Source organism: Symphalangus syndactylus, chromosome 22 (assembly GCF_028878055.3).
Source record: "Symphalangus syndactylus isolate Jambi chromosome 22, NHGRI_mSymSyn1-v2.1_pri, whole genome shotgun sequence".
Taxonomy (NCBI): Eukaryota; Metazoa; Chordata; class Mammalia; order Primates; family Hylobatidae; genus Symphalangus; species Symphalangus syndactylus.
Window position 1 is genome coordinate 50,038,480 of NC_072444.2, and position 23,688 is coordinate 50,062,167.

A 23,688-nucleotide genomic window follows, 5' to 3' on the forward strand; every position below is an offset into this window, starting at 1 on the left:
TTTCCTGACGGCTTTGACCACTGAGCTTAGGGCCACTCTGAATCATGCACATGGCAGTTCCTTATGTCTCCACAGCTGCAGGAGCACCGAGGGCGGGGGGTGATAGCCTATGAGCCTCTGAGCCCCCCACTCCATACCTACCAGTCCCCAAGAAGGCTGTGTGAGGGCAGAGCCCACACCCACCTGGGAACAAGCCGCATGCCCTGGGATCCATGCTGGCCCCCCGGGGCAACCATGCCCGGCCCAGCCCCACGCTTGGCTGCAACCCTGAGGAGGCCTAGGGATCCCTGGGGAGGCTCTTTCCTGCCAGGCCACCAGGAGAAGCACCTCTCTAAGGCATGGAGAGGACAGAGGACATCTAGGACCATTGGGCTGAAAGGGGCTTCCAAGGTTTTCTCTCCTAACCGCCTCTTTCATGGGATGAGGGGAGTCTGAGGCCACAGAGGGGAGTAGACAGCCAGCAGCCTGGGATGAAGGGACTCGGGGTAGAGGGATGGAGACCTGGACTGGAACAGTGGCCTGCAGTGGGGTGAAGTGGGGCCTGCGCACTGGGTACCCTGGGCTGGAGCCATAAGTCAGTTGCATGACTTGGGGCAAATTGTTTTACCTGTCACAGACTTGGGGTCATCAATGACGCCAGCATAAAACAAGTCCCTGCCAGCTCTGGGGTTGCTGTGACCCAGTGGGATGACGGATGGGGAGGTGGCCTGGGCACTCCAGAGTGGCTACAGTTGAGATGCTCATGTGACCCAGTACTTGGTATACTTTATTTTCAACAAGAAGCGTTAAGTGATGTTAGGAAAGCTCCCAGTTGAAAAAAAAAGTTGAGTTAATCAGAACATTCTTTTCTTCTGACATCCTTGTCAGCTAAACTTTATGCTTTCGCTGTTTATTCTATTGGGCTATGAAGACTGCGGCTTACAAATATTTTAGTAAGCAGAGCTACGGTGGGTACACAGAAGACGCTCCATAGTTGCTTCTGGGGATGCCTACTTGCTCTGACCCCACAGAGGGGCCAGGGCAGAGCAGGTAACTCACTCAGACAACTCCTCCTTTCTCTTACAGCAGGAAGGATCCTAGGCCACCTGCCTGAGGACAGAGAGAGGCAGGGAGGCCCATAGAGCAGGCTACTCCCCAGCCAGCTGTGAGGCTGCACTGCAAATGTGATCACCCACTCTAAATAGGGATGCTGGATGGCAAACAGGGGCATCCTGGCTGGAGTGTGCCCCTCTGCTGCAGCGTCAGCACTCTGGCTGGAGTGTGTTCCTCTAGTGCAGCATCTGCTTCCTGGCTGGAGTGTGCTCCTCTGATGCAGTATCTGGATAAATGCCTGCTTCTGAATTCTTATGCAAATAATGACCCAGTGACGAGGACCGTTTAGTGACGCTTAGACCCACTGACTCATTTAACAGCTACCACCATCCTCCAAGCAAACCAGATAAGCAGCAAAGCAACTATGCTTGAGAGGTCAGTGACTTGCTCAAGGTCACAGATCTACAGAGGCAGGATTTGAACCCAGGTCCAAAGGAGCCCTGGTGTCTGGGCTTTCTAAGGACTCTGTGTCCTCTCTGTCCATCTTCAGAGAGGTCAGCAGAGGCCCAGGGCCAGGAGGACATCCCGTCCCACAAACAGTTTTCGACCTCCCATTTTCAGTGGCTCTGAAGAGTGAGCCTTCTCAGAGCCAGCTGCCTCCTCGTCCTCTCCTCCTGTCTGCAAGGCAGCCCCAGTTCAGCACAGCCAGCCCCATACTCCTGCCCTGTGCCTGGACCAGTTCTTCCTACAGCACGTGCCTGCCACTTGCACAGTGGCAAAGCGGGAGACCCGGGAGTCGGCCTTCCCTCCTCCCCTCCACCACAATGGAGCCCACTTATGTGTGGGCTCGTGAACGCCTCTCAAAATCTCTCCTTTCAAACTCCACCCCCAGCACAGCCCACCACCTGCTTGGATCATTCTGGGGCCCTCAGCTAACAGCTGTCCAATCCACAGTGCTCACTGCAAAGACAGATTTTCAACTTGGAAATAGGATCATGTCCCTGCCCTCTCCCCAAAACTTTCCAAAAATCCCCACTGCTGTTACAAAGAAGGCCTGGCGGTGGCCCTGTGGAATGCCCTCACTCCAGCCACCAGGTCTCCTTCCAGCCCCTCCTCCATATCACCTGCACAGGGACTTGCACGTGCAGCCTCCTCTGCCTGCTCAGACCTCAGCCGAGTCATCACCTCCCTTGGGATGCCTTCCCTGACCTCCTGGAGTTGGGCAGATCTTCCCTACGCTCAGGCCTGTCTCTCCAAACAAGGGTGGGGGTGAGCTTTCATCCACTGTGTGGTTATCTGCTTGCTCCTGTCTTTCTCACCATGCATTAGGGACCCAAATCCTTTTTCCCACCTGACCATCCCCAACACTCGAATACGGCTGGCACAGCCATGAGCCCAGTGGGAGGTGCCAAGGGCTGACCCATGGCACAGACAGGACATGTTGAGAAAGAACAGATTCACAGTCACCTAAAGACAGCACTTACTCAATGCTATCATCACATGCGCTAGGACTCCTCCAAACTTCAAAGTGGTAAGTAATTTAATCTTCACGACTGTCCCATAAAGAAGGGGCTGCTATGCTCATTTTACAGAAGACAAAACAAAGGACACTAAGTAACTTGCCCAAGGTACAGGGACACCAAAACCACTTGCCACAGGGCCTATGCCCAGGGTGCAGGGGAGGAGAGGTGTCTCAGGGTGCAGGGAGTATCACTGCAGGAAGGCACAGGGAGGGCCCCCTGCATGGGAGGGGGCCCCAGGTGGACACACACACACACCTCACTTGGACACACACATACACACTCAGGTGGACACATACACACTCAGGTGGACACATACACACTCAGGTGGACACACACACACACACACCCCAGGTGGAGACACACACACACACATACACCCCAGGTGGAGACAAACACACACACACCCAGATGGACAGACACACACACTCACCCCAGGTGGACACACACACACCCCAGGTGGACACACATACACCCAGGTGGACACACACACACACACCCCAGGTGGACAAACGCACTCCAGGTGGATGCACACACACACCCAGGTGGACAGACACACACACCCCAGGTGGACACACACACACACACCCCAGGTGGACACACAACACACCCCAGGTGGACACACACACACACACCCCAGGTGGACACACAACACACCCCAGGTGGACACACACACACCCCAGGTGGACACACACGCACCCCCCAGGTGGACACACACACACCCCAGGTGGACACACACACACCCCCCAGGTGGAGACACACACACACACCCCAGGTGGACACACACACACACACACACCCCAGGTGGAGACACACACACACACACACTCCAGGTGGAGACACACACACACCCTCCAGGTGGAGACACACACACACCCCCCAGGTGGACACACACACACACACCCCCCCAGGTGGAGACACACCCCAGGTGGAGACACACACACACACACACCCCAGGTGGAGACATACACACACCCCAGGTGGACACACACACACACACCCCCCCAGGTGGAGACACACCCCAGGTGGAGACACACACACACACACACACCCCAGGTGGAGACATACACACACCCCAGGTGGACACACACACACACACCCCAGGTGGACACACACACACCCCCCAGGTGGAGACACACACACACACCCCAGGTGGAGACACACACACCCCCCAGGTGGACACACACACACCCCCCAGGTGGAGACACACACACACACCCCAGATGGAGACACACACACACACACCCCAGGTGGAGACACACACACACACACCCCAGGTGGAGACATACACACACACACTCCAGGTGGAGACACACACACACACCCCAGGTGGAGACACACACACACACACCCCAGGTGGACACACACACCCCAGGTGGATGCGTGCGCACGCACACACACACACACGATGCAGAGACACACAGCCTCCGCCACTGTCCCTGTCAAGCCTGTCACTTTGTGGCTTCCTTGGAGCACATTTACTTAGCTTTCCTGAGCCTCTCTTTCCCCATCTGTACAATCAGGGCAGTGTGGCTTGCTTTGCAGGGCTGTTGTGAAGACACACATAGAATGCCAAGAATAGTGCCTAAAACCCAGTGGGCATTCCAAAATGAAATTGCTAATGAATGTGGCTTCTTCAAGGGCTAGGAGGACTTTCCAAGGGGCACGGTGAGCCTCCAGTCAATAATGGAGTGAAGGGCAGCAAGTCTAGAAAAGATGATTGGGCCACGCAGCAACACAGCTGTCATTAGACATTCACTCATCGGCTTGCATTCGGCGTCCTCTCAGCTTCTGGGTTCTTATTTACTGAGTCCACTCCTTGTCAATCCTCACTTCAAAGGAAACTCAAAGAAAGATGCAGAAGTGAATTCTCTGAAAGGCTCCTATTACTTACAAACTGAGTGGCAAATGCGGTAATGTGAGGGGGAAAAACCATCTAACACGATATAAAGTAAGAAACACACACATCTTCGTAACACATTTTTTAAAAAAGAATCTGCTGCTAATATTTGGATTCCCACCCTCTCGTGTGCCCCTAACAAGAGGAAACAGGCCAAATCTGACAGTGATATTCATCTCTGTTATCCCCGCCTCTCATGGGAAATATGTTTATTAATGCACCTCTTCCCTTGATAAATTACTAAATAGAAAGAAAAGCCTGGCACTCATTTCCTGTGGTTTCTCCTGTGATTTATGACCGGGAACATGGAGTATTCATCTGTGGAGGCGCCTGTTTTAATGCCAGTCGGCCACGGGTGACTGGCCACCTGCCCACCCTCACCTGGGTGGATGCCGACACCACCTGCCTCTGGACTTTGCTTCACCCACTAGCGCTTTCTGTTGCTCATTCACATGTTTATTCATTGATCCATCAGCCCCTCGTGCAGTGCTGAGAGCACACCAGGCATTGACTGGACATCATGGGGACTCCGGGCAGGGAAGCCTCTGACCCTGTCCTCATGGAGCTCACCGTGTAGGAGAGAGATGAAGACAGTACTCCGAGGCACCAGGCAGGATTTGCAAGGTGCCATCTAAGCAGGATTATTCTAGAGACTCCCAAGGTGCTCAGGAGGGAGATCATTGTTTTCCCTGAGGCAGTGGGAAGGGCAGGAGATGCAAGAACAGGCCCTGGACTCAGGCAGACCCAGGCTCCAACCCTGCTTGCATACTCTGAACTGGGTAGCTTTGAGCCAATCACTGGTTGTCTCATGCAGAAGATGGGCTACCAGCACCCACCCCAGGGGTGCTATGGGCTGATAGCCAACATATCATCTATACCTGTGGGTGGACTTCCATGGAGTCGGGGTTGGGGATCCCCCCAAGGCCTGTGTGCCCAGGAGCCTGGGCTGAGGGGCGGAGGAAAGAGCACCATCCTGGCACCGGGTCCCAGGAGGCTTCTCTGTGCCAGATGCCATCCTCAGCCCGGGGCTGGGTGATTTTAGGTTTGATGGAGACAGAGACAGGAACATCCCCCTCAGACAGGGATTAGGTTTTCCATTGCAGGAAAAAATACAAGGCCAGCAGGACGCAGCCTGGTGGTGGGGCTCGGGTACCCTGAATCCTCACTGGCTAAGATGTGTTCCCTGCATAGCCCAACTCCCTCATCTAGATATTTTCTGGCTTGCCGAGGAGATGCTCTAAGGAAATCTGGCCTGAGGACCTTAATGCTCCCACACCTAGCCATCCACAGCCCTCTCACCCCCTCTGATGGGGGAGTAGCAAGAGCAGAGAGGCTCAGAGTTGCCAGGACCACGGCCTAGCTAAGTGATGAACACAGAGAAACAGGCTGTGCCGCAGGCTCCTCAGCCGTGAGGCAGCTTCATGAAGCTGATGTGGCGGGACAGTCTGTGTGGGTTTACCAGATGACCCATAGACACCGCTTAGCCCGTGCCTGTATACAGCAGCTCCACCACCTCACGCAGGGACCTGCAGTGTGGCTTCCTTTGCCTCAGTTCCTCTTCCTGTCTCGGGCTAGGCCAGGGATCCCTGCCTGACCTGGGCCTCTGGCAGCCCCTCCACCAGCTCTTCCTGCCTCTCTGGGTTTGATCAATGTAATTGGTTTCTGAAAACCCCCGGGATCCACAGGCAGCATAAAGAACAGGCGTCAGAATGGAGGTGACATCCGAGCCAAATTAGTGTCAATATGACAATAAAATGCACGGCTTGGAGGAAGTATGAGCTGTAAACAGACAACATTTCAATCGGAAACATCTCAATCTTCTCAATGTGGTGGAGGGGGAAGGGGGTGGCTGTTCTGTTGTTAAATCACCAATATTCAACAGCATAACATGAGAAAGTTCCATTTTAGGGCCCGGGTGACAACCAGTGAATTCCCCGCTCTCCAGGGAGCCGCTCAGCAGAATGATGACCTTGGTTCCCTGACTGGTTCTCTATCACCTTCCCACGCGGCAGCACTCCTGTCTTCCTGCTGTAAATCAGGACCCCTTTAAGAACAAGAGGAAATGGGCCTTCACCCACCACCGGGAGACCAGGGAGGGTGGGTTTTCATCAGAGCCTGGGAAATCCCTCTGTCCTGCCGGCACCCTGGCCTCAGTGCCCTGGGAGGAACGCAGGGCTTGGCTTTCCAATCCCCCAAGAGCCCCGTAGAGGCCTCTCTAGCTTCTGGCCTTTCTTCCACCACTGCAGTGTGTTCCCAAATAAATGTAGGGCCACACACAGCCCAGATGAGGTGACTTTAGGTTTGATGGAGACAGAGACAGGACCATCTTCCTCAGACAGGGATTAGGTTTTCCATTTCAGGAAAAAATACAAAGTTCCATCTCAAGAACAATTTATTTAACCCCAAAAGGTGAGTCTGTTAAAAGATATTATTAAATACACAATTGTGCAGGTGGCACTCAGCTAAGGTAAAAATTGGGCTGGTGGTTTGCAAACGGGTGTACTGGGGACAAGGCCCTGCAGGATGAGGACTCGTATGGAGTTCCCACCCACTTCTCCCTGCTCACCCTCTTGCCTGGCAGAGCCCTCTCCACGCCTTGGCTGGACCTTCAAAACCTCCAGAAAGTTCTCTCCCCTACAGTGCTCCCTCCTCTGGGACCATGAATGAAGGTGCTGAGAAAGGAGGCTGGGGTAGGAGGGGTGTCAGGTTAGACAGGCATTATTGGTCCCGCCCAGGAACTCACACAGGGCTGTGCTGGAACTCAGGTACCAGGAAGGCAGGGCTTCTGTGCTGCTCATGATGCATTGCGTCCCTAGACCTAGAACCGGGCCTGGTAAATAGAAGGTGCCCAATAAACACCTGCCGAATCAACCAGTATGTGCGCATGAGACACAGAGACAGGGAAAGGCAGAGAAAGAAGGCCTGTTCTCCTTGGCTGTCCATGAGCTCTCCAGGCTCCCTGCGCCCGCACAGAGCTCACATGCTCAAGAAGATGTGTATGGTGGCTTCCTGGTGTGAACACATATTCCTCCGAGAGAGCCAGGCCCCTTCCACAGGTCTCCTGAGCTGCACTGCTGGCGCCAGGGATGGCCCACACAATTTTCTCAGTGAGGATTTGAGCAAAAAGAAACCTAGTGGAAACGCTCATTCACATTCTCTGCTGTGTGGTCTGGAGCTTTCCGGGAGGGACCGGCACAGACCCATGGAGCAGGCACCCACTGAAAACACCTCCCCGGCTCCCATGGTTCACGGGAGGGGAGGAGCCGGGGGACACCCCAGAGACAGGTCCAGCCTCAGCAGCCTGGCTGAGTGCCCTGGTGTTGTGTTTAGCGTCTCTTAGAGACATAACGTGAGTAACCATCCACGCAGGCCTCGGAGCTAAATGGAAGGGCGGAAAGCATTTTTAAAAAGTGAAGTGAAGGTTCTGGTTCTAGTTGAAACTGGTTTTGGAAAAAATGTATTAAGTAGCAATAAAAACAGAAGATAATCCTGGACTACTCTGATTTTCTTGGGTTGTAACTGACTGGGAACAAAGGGAAAGAAGTCATCTGCTCCTGAAATCCATGGATAAGAAAAATGCCCCCACCCCCACCCCATACTGGAGCCAGAGAAACTGATATCCCTGCTTAGGCGGACTCTGGAATCTGGTGATGCGTCCCCGCTACCCCCACGTCCAGATGTGTTCCCAAGGCGGAGGTGGAGAGAGCACGGCGGGTGGGGTGTGATGAGTTAACCAGCAGCTGCTGGAGGGCTGGGAGCTCTCGGCCCACTGCTGAGCTCACCTCTGTGCTCCTCTGCTGCTTCCCAGAGATGCTCAGCCCCAAGGGCTGCCAAATGCTGAGTGCCCGGAAGGCAAAGTCGCTCCCCAGCCCCTTCCAGTCCCCTGTGAGCCAACAGCTATGTTCCTCGAGTGCTTCCTTCCTTAGCTGGAGCGCATCTTTCCATTCCAGGGTCTTTTCTAAGTGCCATTCACTCATTCACTCACTCACCCAACAAACACAGAGGACCTGCTCCTTGCCAGATGTGCTCCCAGACCTGATGGGGCGGGCCATCTGGCCATATGTAAGGAGAAGTCCCAGCCAGTTCCTGTTGGGGGCACCTTGGGTCCCGCTAGTGCAGTGGAGCTAGTTGGTGGCTTGAAAGGCCTGGGGCTGGATTCTTGTGGGGTCTCAGGAGAAGGCCTAGGGCACCGTGCACAGGACTCTATGCAGGAATGAGCTCAGGGAGGTATCTGGGGACCTGCAGGTGGGGCAGCGCATGGCAAGACCAGTGTGCAGTGGAGAGAGACGAGCTGGAGAGGAAGGCCTCTGGACGGGGGTTCTAAAGTCTGAATTTTATCCTGAGGGGGCTAGAAGTGGCAGGGGATGAGCACAGGATGGTGGAGAGGATAAAGATGGGGATGCTGGATGAGCAGCAGCCATGGAGCAGTGCTACGAGGGCGATATGTCACTGGCTGGCCCAGGAGGGTGACACACCACTCTTGGAGGCCTGAGGGACAGGATGGGATGGATGGGAGATGGCAAGGCAAAGGTCTGGGAGAACCTGGGGCCTGGGCTTAGGCAGCAGGTGGACAGAGCTGCCTACAATGAAGACACAGAATCCTGCAAGAGGGAGTGGATTTAAAGAGGGAAAGGTATACTGGTGGAAAGAGACCTGCACCAGCATTATTCCAGCATCTGCTAGATGCCAGGCTCACATGTGCCATCTCAGTCAATGTGTTTAATCCACACAGCTCGCAGGGCTTGGGATTGCCACTCCACACCCCTTCAGTCCTGTCACCACCTCTGAGCCCAGCTACCACGGGGAGGACACCGTGCAGCCAGGCCTGACCCAGGCCTGCCCTGGAGCTCGCTGTACTACTTCTCCCTCTGGCTCTGGCCCAGCTGCTCTGGGCTGAGCTCAAGTCCACCTGGCCTGGCTGGCCCTCCCTGGGGCCAGGGCTCATGGCTGGTCAGGTGCATGTGCTGCTGAAAACTGCACCCCAGGGAAGGGCAGATGGTGCTTGTAACAAACAGAGCAAGGCCTGGGTCAAGCCGCTAGATGCTGGGAGCCCATTTGCTCATCTTAAAGTAAGGAGCATATTTCTACCCTCAGAAGGTGGCTAAGTGAGTTACATGGAAGAATGTGTGTAAAAGCACAGAACAGAGGCAGTCTGCATTCCAATTAACTGTCTCTCACATGTGCACGTACACACGCGTGCGCACACACACACACACACACTCACACACACAGCAGACGCTCATGCTGCAAATCACTGGATGGCTTCTGGCTGCCTGGCTTAGCCTTTCCTGCCCTGTGGGGACACCTGCCTCATCTTACCTCTCTTGGCCATGGTTTCTCCGCCTCATCCACTTTCCTATTGGCCTGGTGCCACCCTCTGGCCCTTGGAAGAAGAGTCCTGCTTGGAGGAAGCTGACATTTGGGTGTGGCAATTTGAACATGATCCTTCATGCACTCGGTTGCTGCTGTTTGGTTTCTAATATTGGCAAGGAGTATGTCTAGCACACAACTTTCAGCACCTCTGACACCTTACTATGGCTTGTGGGAGCACTGTGTAGGGCTGCTGAGAGGAGAGGGGAACAGAGCACATGGATGTGTGTGTACTCAGAGGGACGTCAATGTCCTACAGAGCTGACAGGTGTTGTTGAACATCTGGATGGTGTGCTTAATTCTGGACTAAACACCATGCTGGGAAAGGCAAGGAAGAATGGGACAGACACAGGGACCCAATTCTGGTGGCATCACTGAGGCATGTTACGGCCTCCCACCAGGGCCTGGAGAGGACCACATCCACGAGGGGCCAGCCTCGGAGGTTGGCCGCCCTCTTCTCAGCAAAACTCTTCCTGGGAAGCAGGGGATGTTCAAGATAGCTGAGGAGCCATGTGAGGTGGTTGCTGTAAGTATGAGGTGGGCCAGGCAGAGTGAAGTAGCAGCCAGAGGAGGGAGCTGTCCCAGTGACTGAGGTGGGCAGGGGAAAGGGAAGGAGGAGGCTTCCAGAGAGACTTCCTGGAGGAGGCGAGATGTCAGCCAGGCCTTAGAGAAGTGAAGGGCTCCCCTGGAACAGAGCCCTGCGGGAGGGTCGGGGTGACCAAGGCAGCAGCCCACCCGGAGTCTCATGGCCCTGCCTGGTCCCATGTGATTTCCCACCAGCCCACCCCAACCTGCTACAGGCTGCATGGCCCTGTAGGCACCAGGGCTGCCCCTGCAGGACGGTCGCCCTGCAGGCTTCTGTCTCCCTGCCATGGGCTATCAGGGAGTGAAAATGCCGCCCCAGGCAGGGCTCGGGGAGGCTGGCTCTGCAGGAGGTGCCTGCCTGTCCCCTGCGGTGGCTTCCAGCTCTACTGGCTGCCCTGCCTCCCTGTGTGCCGCTGGCCAGGGCTCCAGGACCCGCAGGCGGAGTGGCACTGACTGGGGGATGGGAGGGGGCGCTGAGCCTTCCACCCCCTCCACTATTCCTTGAGACGGGCTCCATGCTGACCCCAGGCTCATGGTCAGAGGGTCACAGGTGTCCCTGTGAAAGCAGCTGTGAGGATGGCATTTGGTGGGTGGGAAGGACTTGGTGTCTAACAGGCACCAAAAGCTTCATCTACCCAGGATACCTGACTTCCCTCCCTTCTAAGACAGCCCCACCTATAGCCTCCCAGCTCAGTTACTACTCCATCCTTCAAATGCTCAGGCCCGAGACCCTGCGGTCAACTTCAACTCCCTTTCTTTCTTTCAACTCTATATTCTAGCTGGGAGCATATCCCGTGGTTATACCTTCACGGTCTTCCCAAGACCTGGCCCCTTCTCCCCACCTCTACCAACTGGACCTCCTGCCTCCATCTTGCCCCCAAATCAATTCTCATATCAGCACGTAAGGAGATTCCTTCTGTGAGTCAGTCAGCTCTCTTTTATCCTCTGCCCAGCCTCATCTCCAGTGAAAGCCAGTCTCTTCCGAGGTGCACTGGCTGGCAAGACCCCGCCTGGAAACTCTGGCCTCACCCCCACTCCCACCCCTCACTGTCGGCACTGGCTCCTGGCTGTTTCTTGAGCTCGGTGGGCCCACTGCTGCCTCAGGCCCTTTGCACTGCAGTTTCCTCTGCCTGGAGCACTCACTCCCCAGATTTCAACTTCCCAGTGAGGCTTCCTCTGACTTCCCCATTCCAAACTGTACCCCACTCACCCAGCGCTAGCTCCACCACCCCTGCTTTGTTTCCCCGGTTCATTTGTAATTGGCTACTTTCATATGTAATTCCTAGAGCTGCTTAGCATCTGTTTCTCCACATCGCACTGTAAGTTCCAGCTTCGTTTGCTGTGGTGTCTGCGATGCTTACAACACCTCCTGGCCCGTGGTGACTCAGTAAGTGTTGTCCAAAGATTCAGTGCCTGTGGACAGCCATCCTGGAAGGCATTGGGGTACAGCCCGACCTCTCCTTAAGGGCCCTTGTCCCCAAAAGAAACAGCGAGTGACCTTCTCAGCCTCAAGAGGAGATCTGCTAGCCCCATCCTCAGCCCCTCGGGGCCAGCACTCACCGTCTACGGGGTTGAGGTAGTCGTGGAGATGGGGTGCGCTGGCAGCACCCCCGCTCTGCATCAGCAGTTCCCCATAGGGCGTGGGGTGGCCTGCCACGAGGGTCATCTGGTGGTAATAGTCTGAGGGGGTGGTGCCTGGAGCAGGAAGGCCAAACAGTCCCCTCTCCTTAAGGTGCTCCTGGGCCACTGTGGGCAGAGGGGAGAGAAAGAAGCCGTCAGAACCTGGCACTGGCTGCACCTTCTCCTGCCAAAAAAAAAAAAAGCAGAGAGAAATGCACACCTGGTGTGGGGGGTTCTCTCCTCGGCAGTTTCCCCCACTGCCCCACTGTTTGTGCTGGGCCTGGGCTTGGCCAGCATGAACTGCGGTGTTGCTGCTGAAGGAGGCCAGACCCCGATCTCCGTACTCCCCCTTTTCATTAGATTCATTAACAATCTGTCCCTCCTCTGCCTCCATGCCCCTCAGAATCCCGGAGCCCCAGGCCAACAGGATCCATAGTCCAGCAGAGTCTTCAAAGTTAAAAGAAGGTACAAACAGAGGCACTTCGGCGGCACGCGGCTGGGCCAGGTCAGTCTGTGCCTGAACATTCAGGGTGACATGGCTGCCGGGGCGCCAGGCCTGGCCAGATAAAGCTCCTGGTCTGCACACATCCTTATCCCTGCAGCGCAGAGCCTTGGGGCTGTCTGCTTCAACCCTGAGGTCAGCCCTGCCCAGGGCTTAGGAAAAGAGGCAGCGAGGATGAAATTCAGAGCATCTGAGGGAGGCTGGCCCTCAGCAAGGTGGTGTCAGGAAACGAACGGGAGCTTGGAAACCTAGCACCCCCATCGAGAGTCCACAGGTGTGCAAAGAGGAGAGTCTGAATCTAGGAAGCAAGCTCCTAACCACTGTGCACTATGGCCTCTCTGTTAGCAGTCTCGACAAATTCCAAAAGAGCTCTCTTATGCGCTTGGCAGAGAGAGGAGACCAGGCCATGGAAGCTGCCATCCTCCTCTGCCTCCTTCTCGCCATCTCCTGCTGCATCTCCAAAGAGTCCAGGCCTCCAGCCAGGCTGATCGCCCACAGTCTCTGCCTCCCCTGTCCATGCCTAAAGTTCCCTCCCCTACTCCTTCCTGCCTACCCACCTTCCCTCAAAACCTTCCCTGGAGATCCCATTTGTCCCCAGTCACACGTGGTCTGGCCAACACTGCCTTGGATGGCTGATGAGCTTCTAAACCTCACATGGCAGGCTCTGCTGGTACTGAGCAGGGCACACAGGACTCGAATTCAGACTTCCTGCCAGCTGCTCTTGAGCCTAATCTGCCATCCTTGGTCACCTAGTAGCCCAAGAGCCGATGAGGCCTTGGCGTATCTGGTCTACTTCCTGTGGGAGTCAGGGCCATACAAATTAGCCAGGTCCCTGCTATGTCGTGGGGCTGTAAATGGGTACATGGGTGCTCCAGGAGCTACCTCAGTGTTTATCTTGAACTAATGCATAGCATGGTGATCCATCAGTCGAAGGCCTCTCCTCCAGGGGCAGCTCTGTCTCACCACCCCCAGCTCCTTTTTAAAATTTTTTTTTAGAGAAAGGATCTCACTCTGTTGCCCAGGCTGAAGTGCAGTGGTGCAATCCTAGCTCACTGCAGCCTTGAACTCCTGGGCTCAAGCGATCCTCCTACCTGGCCTCCCAAAATCCAATTACAGGCATGAGCCACTGTGCCCAGCCCACCCAGCTCTTCATTGGCTACACTGCAGTCGGGAGAATACAGCGTCCCTGGTTCCTCAGCATCTCCAGGAGGGTGCTCTGTTCCTTCCTCCCACAGACATCTCTACCGGCCGTCTGGCCCTAGCCCTGGGAGAGCAGCCAGGTTCCTTCCGCCTCTTCCCTGGGAGCCCTGTTACCATGTGTATTAGTTTCCCAGGGTAAACGCTATAACAGATTAGCATAAACTTTGTGTTAACTGTTGTTAAAACAACAGAACTTTATTCTCTCACAGTTCTGGAGGACAGAAATCTGAAATTAAGGGCTGGCAGGGCCGCACTCCCTCCAGAGGCTCAAGGGGAAGGTGGTTCCTCGCCTCTTCCAGTTTCTGTTGGTTGCCGGCTTCCTGCTTGTGGCCATATTACTCCCATCTGTGCCTCTGACTTCACATTGCCTTCTCCTCTGTGACTCTGTGTGTGTCCCTGGGTGGGCATGAATGTGTCTGCCTTCTCTGTGTGTCTCTTGTAAGGATACCTGTTATTGGATTTAGGGCGTGTGTGGATAATCTGGGATGATCTCTTCAGCTTAAGAGACCTAACTTAATGACATCTGCAAAGACCACTTTTCCAAAGGAGGGAATACCCACAGGTTTGGGGATTAGGATGTGGACCTGTGTTTTGGGGGGCACCCCTCAGCTGCCATACTAGGTGTGAGCATTAACCTGTTGTTCAGGAGTAGTATGAAGGAACGCCAGCCTGGTCACTATCCGAGGGAACCAAGGCTGGGGAGTCGACAGTGTTAGCGTGAGCCAGGCAGACTCTAGAACCTGATCTGTGTCCTCTCACTCGTGGTCAGCCCATCATGGGCTGGGCATGGTGGCTCACGCCTGTAATCCCAGCACTGGGACCTCAGGAGTGATGCGGACAGGGCTAGGCCCACTGTCCACACGACAGCAGCCAGGTGTAGAGGCAGCACAGGCCTCAGGGCACCCCAGCTTGGTCAAGGCCACACAGGGGACGCACGCAGAGTTCAGGGCTGAGTTCTGACCTTGAGGGGCCATTTCAGAATGGTGCCACATTCTAGCTAGCCATTTTCAAGCCCCCTGGCTACGGCCATTTGCCTTGTTTGGTTTCTGTTTGGTGAGGACCAGGCAAAGTGCAAACCTCCATGCCAGGAAGATGAGTCAACGCTTCAGGGAGTCTTTCTGCACATTTGAAAACCGGATGCCTCCTTTTCATCGTGAAATTCCAGCCTGCACATACTCAGAGCCAGGCCTCCGCTTCAACTTATGGTCACACCCACCAGCTGGAAGAGGATGCATTCCTCTCCGGGAGAATGCTGGTACTGATAAGAGACTCACTGGGACCACATTTCCTAGAGCCTCTGCCCATGGGGCTCTGAAGTTCAAGTTGCAGATGTCCTCTAGCCTGAGAGGTCAAGTCTTAGCTTCATGTATTCTGAGAAGATGCACTTGGTTGCTTTCAAGGATGGGGACAATGAGTGGCTAACAGCACTGTCGGGGCGGCACGGGGCCATGCCATGCTATGGAATGGGGGTACACTTCCCAGGGAGATGGCATGGGTGGGACTGGCCCCCAAATGTCTGGGTTACTAATATGTGTTTGCATGTGTCTGTGGGTGGGGTGGGTGGGGACTAGAAGTATAAAACTTTAGATCTGCTTTATACATATAAAGACATATTTGTACCATGTGACCCTGCCGTTTTCTGGCTGAAATTAGTCACACCGGGGTGGCCATCTGATCTCTGAGCCGGGCCAATCAATGTTCTCTCTCAAGCATCTGAACTGAGAGACACAATGCCACAGCTTCATCCCCAGAGCCCCAGGGCCTGGGCTGCCACTTGGAGGCCTCCTGTGTTAACCCGCAAGGGGGCAGATCTAACAGAGACGCAGGCAGCAGCCAGCCCACTCCGCCTTCCTTCTGCATGAGACACCCCGACACAACATCCCCTTTCCTAACACCAGCTTCTGCAGACTTTGGTTGGTTACAACCAGTGGTTCTCAGCTACACAGGACCTACCTGGATAGACCCTTACTGTTATTATTACAATAGATCATACATGGTTTGCATGCAAAAGAGTGCTTACCAAGGGATCTTTAATGAACATAAAACCCAAAACTTGTTGTTTGGAAGTAGTGTGAAGGAACACCAGCCTGATCACCGTTCAAGGGGACCAAGGCTGGGGAGTTGACAGTGTTAGTGTGAGAGAGGCTGGCTGCGCCCTGCCCCAATGCCCTAGCTGCCCCTCCCCATCCCCATACCCTACTCACCGTCAGCGGGGCTGAGGCCCCTAGCCGCAGAGATCATGGACAGCGTGGGGCTGCTGTGCACAGAACGGAGGTAGTGCTCCATGTGGGGGTTCACGTACGGGTGGGGGGCGTTGAAGGGGGACTCCCCAGGGCCAGCCGGGTGTGGGGAAAGCCGGATCAAGGAGATGTCAGAGATGACAGGGCTGCCGCTGAGGGCAGGGGGCCTGCAGAGACAATGGGCAGCTGTCTAAGAAGGAGGACACAGAGGGAACCCCACCAAGACCCCAAAACCGACATGGACAGTCCTTGTCTCTCCTGGAAAGACTTTACAGAACAACCTGCACTTATTATCTGCTACACCGACATCCCCTGGTCATCTGTGAATTAGAGTCTGAACTCTCAAGCATTAGCCAGAGAATGCAGAGTGAAAGCTCCATGCTGGTGCATGCGCCCACCCGCCAGTCCCACGCTGGAGAATGGACCTCGCACCCGCGACTGGACTTGCTGGAGCACAGGCACAGCAGGCCGCCCACACATCACAGTTGCACTGCGGTTTCCCAGTGCCTCCTCGGGGCTGGGCATAGGCCTGCATGCTAGAAACATGTATCAAAATGAATATGAAAATACGAATACCACGAGCAAAATGCAAAGAGCTCATACTGCTAACAGGATATGTGAAAAAGAGGGATCAGGAGATGTCCTGCAGTGGAGAGTTTCTGGCTTCAGTTGGATGGTTGGTTGCTGGTGTGACCAGCTTGGCCGCAGGGTCAGGATTCAAGGCGAGTTTTGAAATTGATGAGCCCTGACTAAAATCTTGGAATATGTCCTTGCTCTCCTTCCATGGAATTCCTCCTAGCGCTAACAGAATCACCCTTCTCAGATGCCCCAACAGTCAGGCGTGCATTGGGCTTGGTGCCGCTGGCTTGGGCTGGCATGGCCAGGGCCCACCCCCATGTCCCCAAGTCTGCCCACCAAGAGTCATGGAATCCATTCGATGTGACCTCAGGCCCTTATGTCAGGCCTGCTGACCTGGGGCCTCTATGCAGCTGCAGGTGTATTTTGAGGTAATCTACTCCAAAACTCACTCATTAAAGATGAATCAGACTTTATGGTGAAGCAGCTGCAAAACCACAGCTAAGTCACCAGCAACCACATTGACCAAGATTTCATTTTTATTTTTTTAGTCTATAATTTGACATTGTGCAAAGAAAAGAGTGTGTTAGAATCAGACAAACCTGGGTAGAATCCCAGCCAAATCACAGTGTAACCTCTCCAAGCCTTAGTTTCCTCATCTGTGGAATGGGGATCATAATCCTGTCTGTTTCATAGGGTTGTCGTGAGGAAGAATGTCCCCAAAACTGTGCCAGAGACACAGCAGGCAGTCATGAAAGGAGAACTGCTGTTAGAGGGTTAGAACCACACTTTGAGGGCTAACCCAGCATTGTCCGGGAGACCCTCACAATCTTCACACTGGATTGATGCTGGACGCGTGAAAGGCCACTGCTGGAATTGGTTATTTCAGGGAGGAAATGATTTGTCTGTTGGTTGAGCAAACCAGAGATAATTACTGATCATGCTCAATAGTGCATGAAAACTGGGCTTACAGTACAGTACAAACCAGGACCCAAACAGGTGACATCCAGATGTCCTCACATCTGGGTTTCACAAACTTCCGCCTGGGAGGCCGCTATGCCGGGCCTGGAGGGAGTCTTCTGCTGTCTGGTTGTCTAGCTTCAGCAGACGTGACTGCCCTACTCATGTAGATCCCAAGAACCTGCTTCTGCCTTTTTGCCTACACCAATCCTTGGCCTCCAATGCCTTCCCGCACCCTATACTGTGGTGGCAAACTCCTTCTCATCCCTGTCAGCCCAGCAGGTGGCACCCTCCCTGAAGCCCCTTCTCTTGGCTCAAGATCCCTTCCCTCTGCTCCCCTAGGGTGCACTGTTCCAGGCTCAGGCTGCCTGGGAGCAGGGCATGTCAGAGGCTCTTCTGCATGCTCAGCACCTGGCATGGAACTGGCGCCATGCAGGTGCTCAGAGGTACCTTCAGAATCAGTGACAGCCACATGTTTGTGTGCCAGCCACTGAGCTTGATGGGAGGGAGACTGTGGAATAAGTCATAAGTCACAACCTCAAGACGTTCTCACTCACAGCCTGCCTGTAGAGGCGGGTGCCTCTGCATGGGAACTGCACGAAATGCAGGGCGCTTAACAGATAGCTTTAGCCTAGGCAGGGGCTGCTGTGTGTGCCTGGAAGGGGAGAAGTGGGACCAAACTGATGCACCCCTGGACAAGGGCAGGTCCTGTGGGCTCGGGCCTGTGACTGCAGCAGGACGACACTCACATCCTGCCACGGGATGGGTGGGTTGTGAAGAGAAGGCTCTGGGACAACATCACCTCTCTATGGCTCCTGGGGGCAGACCTGGGCTGAAGGATACAAGTTCTGGAAGGCTGAGTGTGGCTCACAAAATGCAGGGTGTCTACAGGCTGAGAGAATAGCTGAGGTACCTTCTGTCCTGACTTCTCGGTCCTCCCCAGACACTCCAGGCAGGGCAGGTTCCCAGAGCCTGCAGGATGCCGGCCAGGGTTTGAGGTCACAGTAGCCTGTAATCAGATGCTGGTGGCCCTAGGTGGCTTGCTCAGGTCCCGGGAATGCCAGCCTCCCTGGCACCAGGGTTGCCCTGTGGGGTGTGCCAACAACAGTTGAGTCCCCCTGCGATAGCCAGTGATCACATGGGGATTTCAAGCTACATGGTGAGGCCACACAGCAGGCCCAGTCTGTCCAAGGTGACCCGGATCCCCCTGGCCAGATGAGCCTCTCCTGAGAGGCCCGGAGTGAGGTGTTGTCATGGCCACATGCACACCACTGTCTGGGGCTGCCATGGAGGCAGCTAGGCCTGGAGATGGCAGGTGGGGCCTGGGTCACACATGGAGGAGCTGGGACTTTCACTTCCACAGAGCAGTTGCCACCGTTTGGGGAAGGTAGACTCCACCTCCTCCTTCCCACCGCAAGCATCACCAAGGGAATCAGGAGCCCAGGGGCAGCCCAGGGCAGCCTCTTCCTCTCTCAGGCCCTGGGCTCTGTAGGGACACCCAGGGGTCTCTGCAGGGGTGCCTGGACTATTTCCTCATGGCAGCCCCCATGAAGTAAGCACCGGCTGTGTGCCCTGCAGGTGGGTATGGAAAAATGGCACCAACCACTGCACTTGACCATGAGCACACTGCGTCCAGACAGGGGAGTCATTCTCCACGCTGTGTGGCCAGTGAGAGGCAAGCAGGAGCCCCCTCCAGTGGGCCTCACTCCCAGGCTGGGACTCCCTCATCCAGGTGCTGCCTGCCCCATCACAGCATTGCTGTCCAGGACTGCCTGTTCCCTTGGTGCGACCAGACAGGAAGCTGGAAGAGGCCACTGTCGTATCCCAGAACAGATTCTATCAGGGGCAGTGGAGAGACAGGCCAGCCTCCACAACAGGTTGAACTCAAGGGTACGGAGCAACCCTTGCTCTTCTCCTGTGCCAGGGAAGGCTTCAGTGCCGGGCCTGAAGAGGGGGATGTGAGCCACAGAGCCATCCCCCGGAGGCAGATACAAATGCTCTCGGAATGCAGTGGGGTGGGGCAGGATGCTGCACCTGGCACTGCCTGTCCCTTCAAGGGCACTGGCTTCCTAATCCTTCCCGCTTAGCTGTGTGGCCTCAGCCAGAATGCTGCTCTCTCTGGTGCCTCACCAGGGTGGTGTGAAAAGACTAGGGCCAGGCACCTGGTAGGGGGTTTATATGCATTAACTCCTTTTCCTTCTCTCCTCAGCAACAAGCCAACTTGGAATATAGAGTATCTGCTGGCCCAGAAACCCAAGGCACACAATACCAGAGACAGGCCCACTGGCCAACGTAGCCATCAATGACTGTCTAGACACTTCCTCCAGGAAGCCTCCCGAGATGTCTCTTTTGCACAGGGCCAGTGAGATCACAGCCGTGCTCTTACTTGGTATCTCCCCAGGGTAGGGCTGACTGTGTGCCAGCCATCGGTGGGGCACATGCACATATTTCCTTTGTGAATTCAAATAAAACATTCACAACACAGGCACTTCATGCCCATCTTGCAGATGGGAACATCCCCAGACAGGCTAGGTCCCTTGGCCAAGGGTGTCAGATAGCAGGTGGTAGAACCACAACCAACCCAGGTGGGGCTGGGCTGGAGCCCCTGCCTGTGCCCTGGCAGGGAAGTGGATGTGCTTGATGACATTGGTTGGTGGTAAGCAGGGTTCAGGGTGTGGGCAGGATCAGGGTGGGGGCAGTTCCTGAGGGCAGGAGAGCTTTCTCCCCACCGTTTCCGCTCCTTCTCTGTCTCCAGTCCCCACCCCACCACTACCTGATCATCACACACAATCCCACCCCACTCTGGGTAGGGAGCTGGAACCCCCAACCCCACTGTGTTGTGATGACCGCTAAGGATCCAGGGCACACATGTTCCCAGAGATGGTCATTTTGACAGACCAAACACAGCCAGAGGAACGGGCCAGAACTGGCAGAACTGCCAGCATCACACAGGCATGTGGGGCCTGAGGGTGCTTCCCAGCAGCCCTGAAACACGCCAGCATTGCCAAACCACACAGCAGGTCCTTCAGGGTCCAGCGCCCCTCTTTCTTGGATACTTGCCTCCATCCCAGGCCCCAGCCAAGGGTCTCATCATGCCTGGGTGTTGCCAGCGCCAGTGAGCAGACGACCGAGCCATGGAGACTTCACCAGGAAAGGCGACTACTGGTGAAGTCTGAGCCACCACTTCAGGCTGATCCTAGCAACAACCTCCCTTTCTTCCATTTCCACACTGCTGTACTGCAGGGACCTAGCCTTGGTGTGAGCTGCGGCCATCCAGGCCTTGAATTCTGACAGCCGGGCAGAGACTCAAAGGGACGGCCTTCAGGATGGGAGGAGGAGCTGGCTGCATGAGCTCAATTTAAAAGATGGCCACAGTCTCCTACATCACAGATACACATGTGCACACCCTCACACACTTCCATGGCACAATCAACCAGTGGCACAGCCAGCCCTTCTGCAGGCCGCTCAGCTCAGGACACCGCTCCTATGCATTGCCTTCTCCCCTCAGTCCAGCTCTGAGCTCCTCTGAGCCTGATCTGACCAGTTGTTCCTTTTTACATTTCTTCACACTCCCAGCAGAGCTGTGCCTAGGGACCTGTAGGCAGCTCAGAGCCCAGGGGCAAAGAGGCAGACCCATGAAATCAGGCAATTACCAGGCAGTATGATAAGGGCTCCAGCAGAGGAGTGATTCTCTAACTGCCTGGAAGTGTGCAGGAAGGCTTCTCAGAGAAGGTGACATTAGGGCTGGGTCTTGAGGGATGAATAGGAGTTCACGAGATAGTGCATTACCAACAAAGGAAGTAGTGTGTGCAAAGAAAGGGTGGAACACAAAGCTGTGTGTATGTGTGTGTGTGTGTGTGAAGGTTATGCCTGAGGGGCAGGCTGTGGCCCACAGAGTGCTTTGGGCTGGGTCTATATTGAACCCACTTCCTTTCTGCTGCTCTGGGCAGGGGACACATGGCCTGAGCCCAGCTGGTCAACGTATTCCATATCGCTAGTACTGTGATCAGTTCAGAACCCAAGACAGAAGCTTTGGCTAGAATCTTTGGTTCTCTCTGTCCGCAAGGGTTGCTGAGCTGGTAGGGTGCAAGCATGCGGCTGCTGGAGGCCATGCAGGGGAGAGCCCAAGAAGGAAGATGATACAGAGAACATCAGAGCTGAGAGATGAAGAGCCAGTTTCTTGATTTGAGTCCCTCTGTCTAAAGCTAGTATCCTTGGCCTTCTCAGTTATGTAAGCTAAGACATTTGTTTAAATCACTTGGAGTTAAGTTTTTATGTCTTAGGGAACTGCCAAGGCTTGTCAAGGCAGGCTTTGACCCACACAGCCTCCCACTGCCCAGAATGACCCTGGGCCTGGCACCCTGCAAGGCAGACCCCAGCCGTGACTGCACGGGCCTGTCCAGCCCCCCACCTGCAGAACAGGAGAGGGTCCCTGGACATCCTGCCCACAGTGGCCGAGGCTGGAGGAGGGTGCAGCTGGGCATGTCCTTCTGTGTCTGGGCATGAGGCACAAGCAGGGGACTCTGGGTAAGTAGAACAACCAACCAAAGCCCCTTCTCCTCGTGTGTGTATGTGTGTGTGTGTGTGTGTGTGTGTGCTGTGCACGTGTTAGTGACCAGCGGCAGCAGCAACAAGCAGCAGAGCCCGGCCTCACGGCTGACTCTGCCGCAGTGGAGGACGCCTACGCTTCTTCCCAATGCTGGTTCTGGCCTGCTGGCCGTGATTGGGTCCTTGCCCCAGGAGGCTGCAGGCAGAGCCAGGAAAGGCCTCTCCTTAGCAGGATCCTTCCTCTTCCCTCTTTCCCTCCCTCCCTAGTGGGAGATCCCTGGCAAAGCCCTTGGATGGGATTTCAGGACCAGGCCCAAGGGTCAGCATGGTGTCTAGGGGAAGTAAGAAAGAATAGAAGTAAGGAAGAGGGGAAAAGGGCGAACGGATAAAGTAAACTGAGGTGTCACTGGATGGCTGCTGTGTTAACTCTGTGGATGCTGCCACAGGGATGCTGCTGCTGCTGCTAGCAAAGTCGTCAGCATTTGCAGAACACCTACTATGTGCAATACATCCAGCAAGCCTGCAAGGCGGATTTCATTATCTGCATTTTAGAGACCAGGAAACTGAGACTCAAGGAAGTCATGTGACTTGCCCACGGCTGCAGAGCTGGAGGTGGCTGAGCAGGAGCAGAAGGCCAGCCTCTCTGCCTCTGTGAAGTCGGATCGGGCAGTGACATCTCTAACGGTCCACCCAGATGCAGGCTTGTGCTGGCTCCACCCTTGCTGTCTCAGTTCTCGAGAAGGTTGGCTTGGTGGTCCCCTGGCAGGCCTAATTTCAGCTGGTCCCCAAGGTGACTCTGGGGCAGTGCAGACTGAGGGGGCCACCCCCACTGATAAGCAGAACCTGGACTCTGAAGTCACAGATCTGGGTCTGAATCATGGCTTTGGTGCTGTTGCAGCCTCAGTGCTATGTGCCCTGAGCCTCAGGATCCCATGCCTGCAGGTGCGGCAGCTGTGAGGTAGGATAAGCCAAGCATGGAAAGCATGCAGTGTAGCACCAGGCACTTAGTAGGTGCTCAATTAGTGCTCACCCCCTCATCTAGCAGATGAGCAAATGGAAGCAGCTCAGAGAGTGGAGCAGACCCAGGCCACACCTTTCAGCATCAAATCCTAGGACCCTTCCCCATCTGCTGCCATGAGATTTTTGGTGGGAGATAAAAGATCTGGGTAATGAGCACCCTGCACAGCCATGGGTAACTCAGCATGCAGCTGGCTGGGCCTAAGCGAGCATGCCAGACCCTCAGAGTGGGTGCTGTCCCTGGGAGTGAGAATGATGGGGGAAGTGTACCTGGAGGGTGTGTAGCTTCTGCCTGAGAAACAAGTAAGACTTAGAGGGCTGGGGAGGAGAAGGGAGGGCATCTGGCCTGAGCACCACCTGAGCCAAGGTGCGGGGGCAAGAACCGGCGTGTTCCTTAAGGTGTGAGAGAAAGGGAAGGAAGTGCAGGGATTGGGGCCCCCACACCCCAGCCTCGGTGCCTGCTTGGAGAAGCTGAACAATGTGGAGCTGAGGGCTGCTGACTCACCCAGACTCAGCACCAGCCATCAGGGCGGGCTGTCCCACTCAGGGGTTGGAGTCAGAGGAGGAGCCCACCCTTGGCATGCCAGAGATGGCTTTGCTCCGAGATCTGTGCTGGTC

The 23,688-nt window shown here is 55.2% G+C and overlaps 1 protein-coding gene across 1 annotated transcript in view; it reads right to left on the reverse strand.

Annotated features, from left to right (window-relative positions):
- The window catches only part of GLI2 (GLI family zinc finger 2), a 255,998-nt gene that overhangs the window by 25,768 nt on the left and 206,542 nt on the right, over positions 1 to 23,688 (reverse strand). Inside the window, exons 4-5 of the mRNA XM_055262031.2 lie at positions 15,934 to 16,136; positions 11,968 to 12,153 (exon numbers count right to left, since the gene is read on the reverse strand). Of these exons, the coding sequence (XP_055118006.1) occupies positions 11,968 to 12,153; positions 15,934 to 16,136 (389 nt within the window). The remainder of the gene's footprint in view (positions 1 to 11,967; positions 12,154 to 15,933; positions 16,137 to 23,688) is intronic.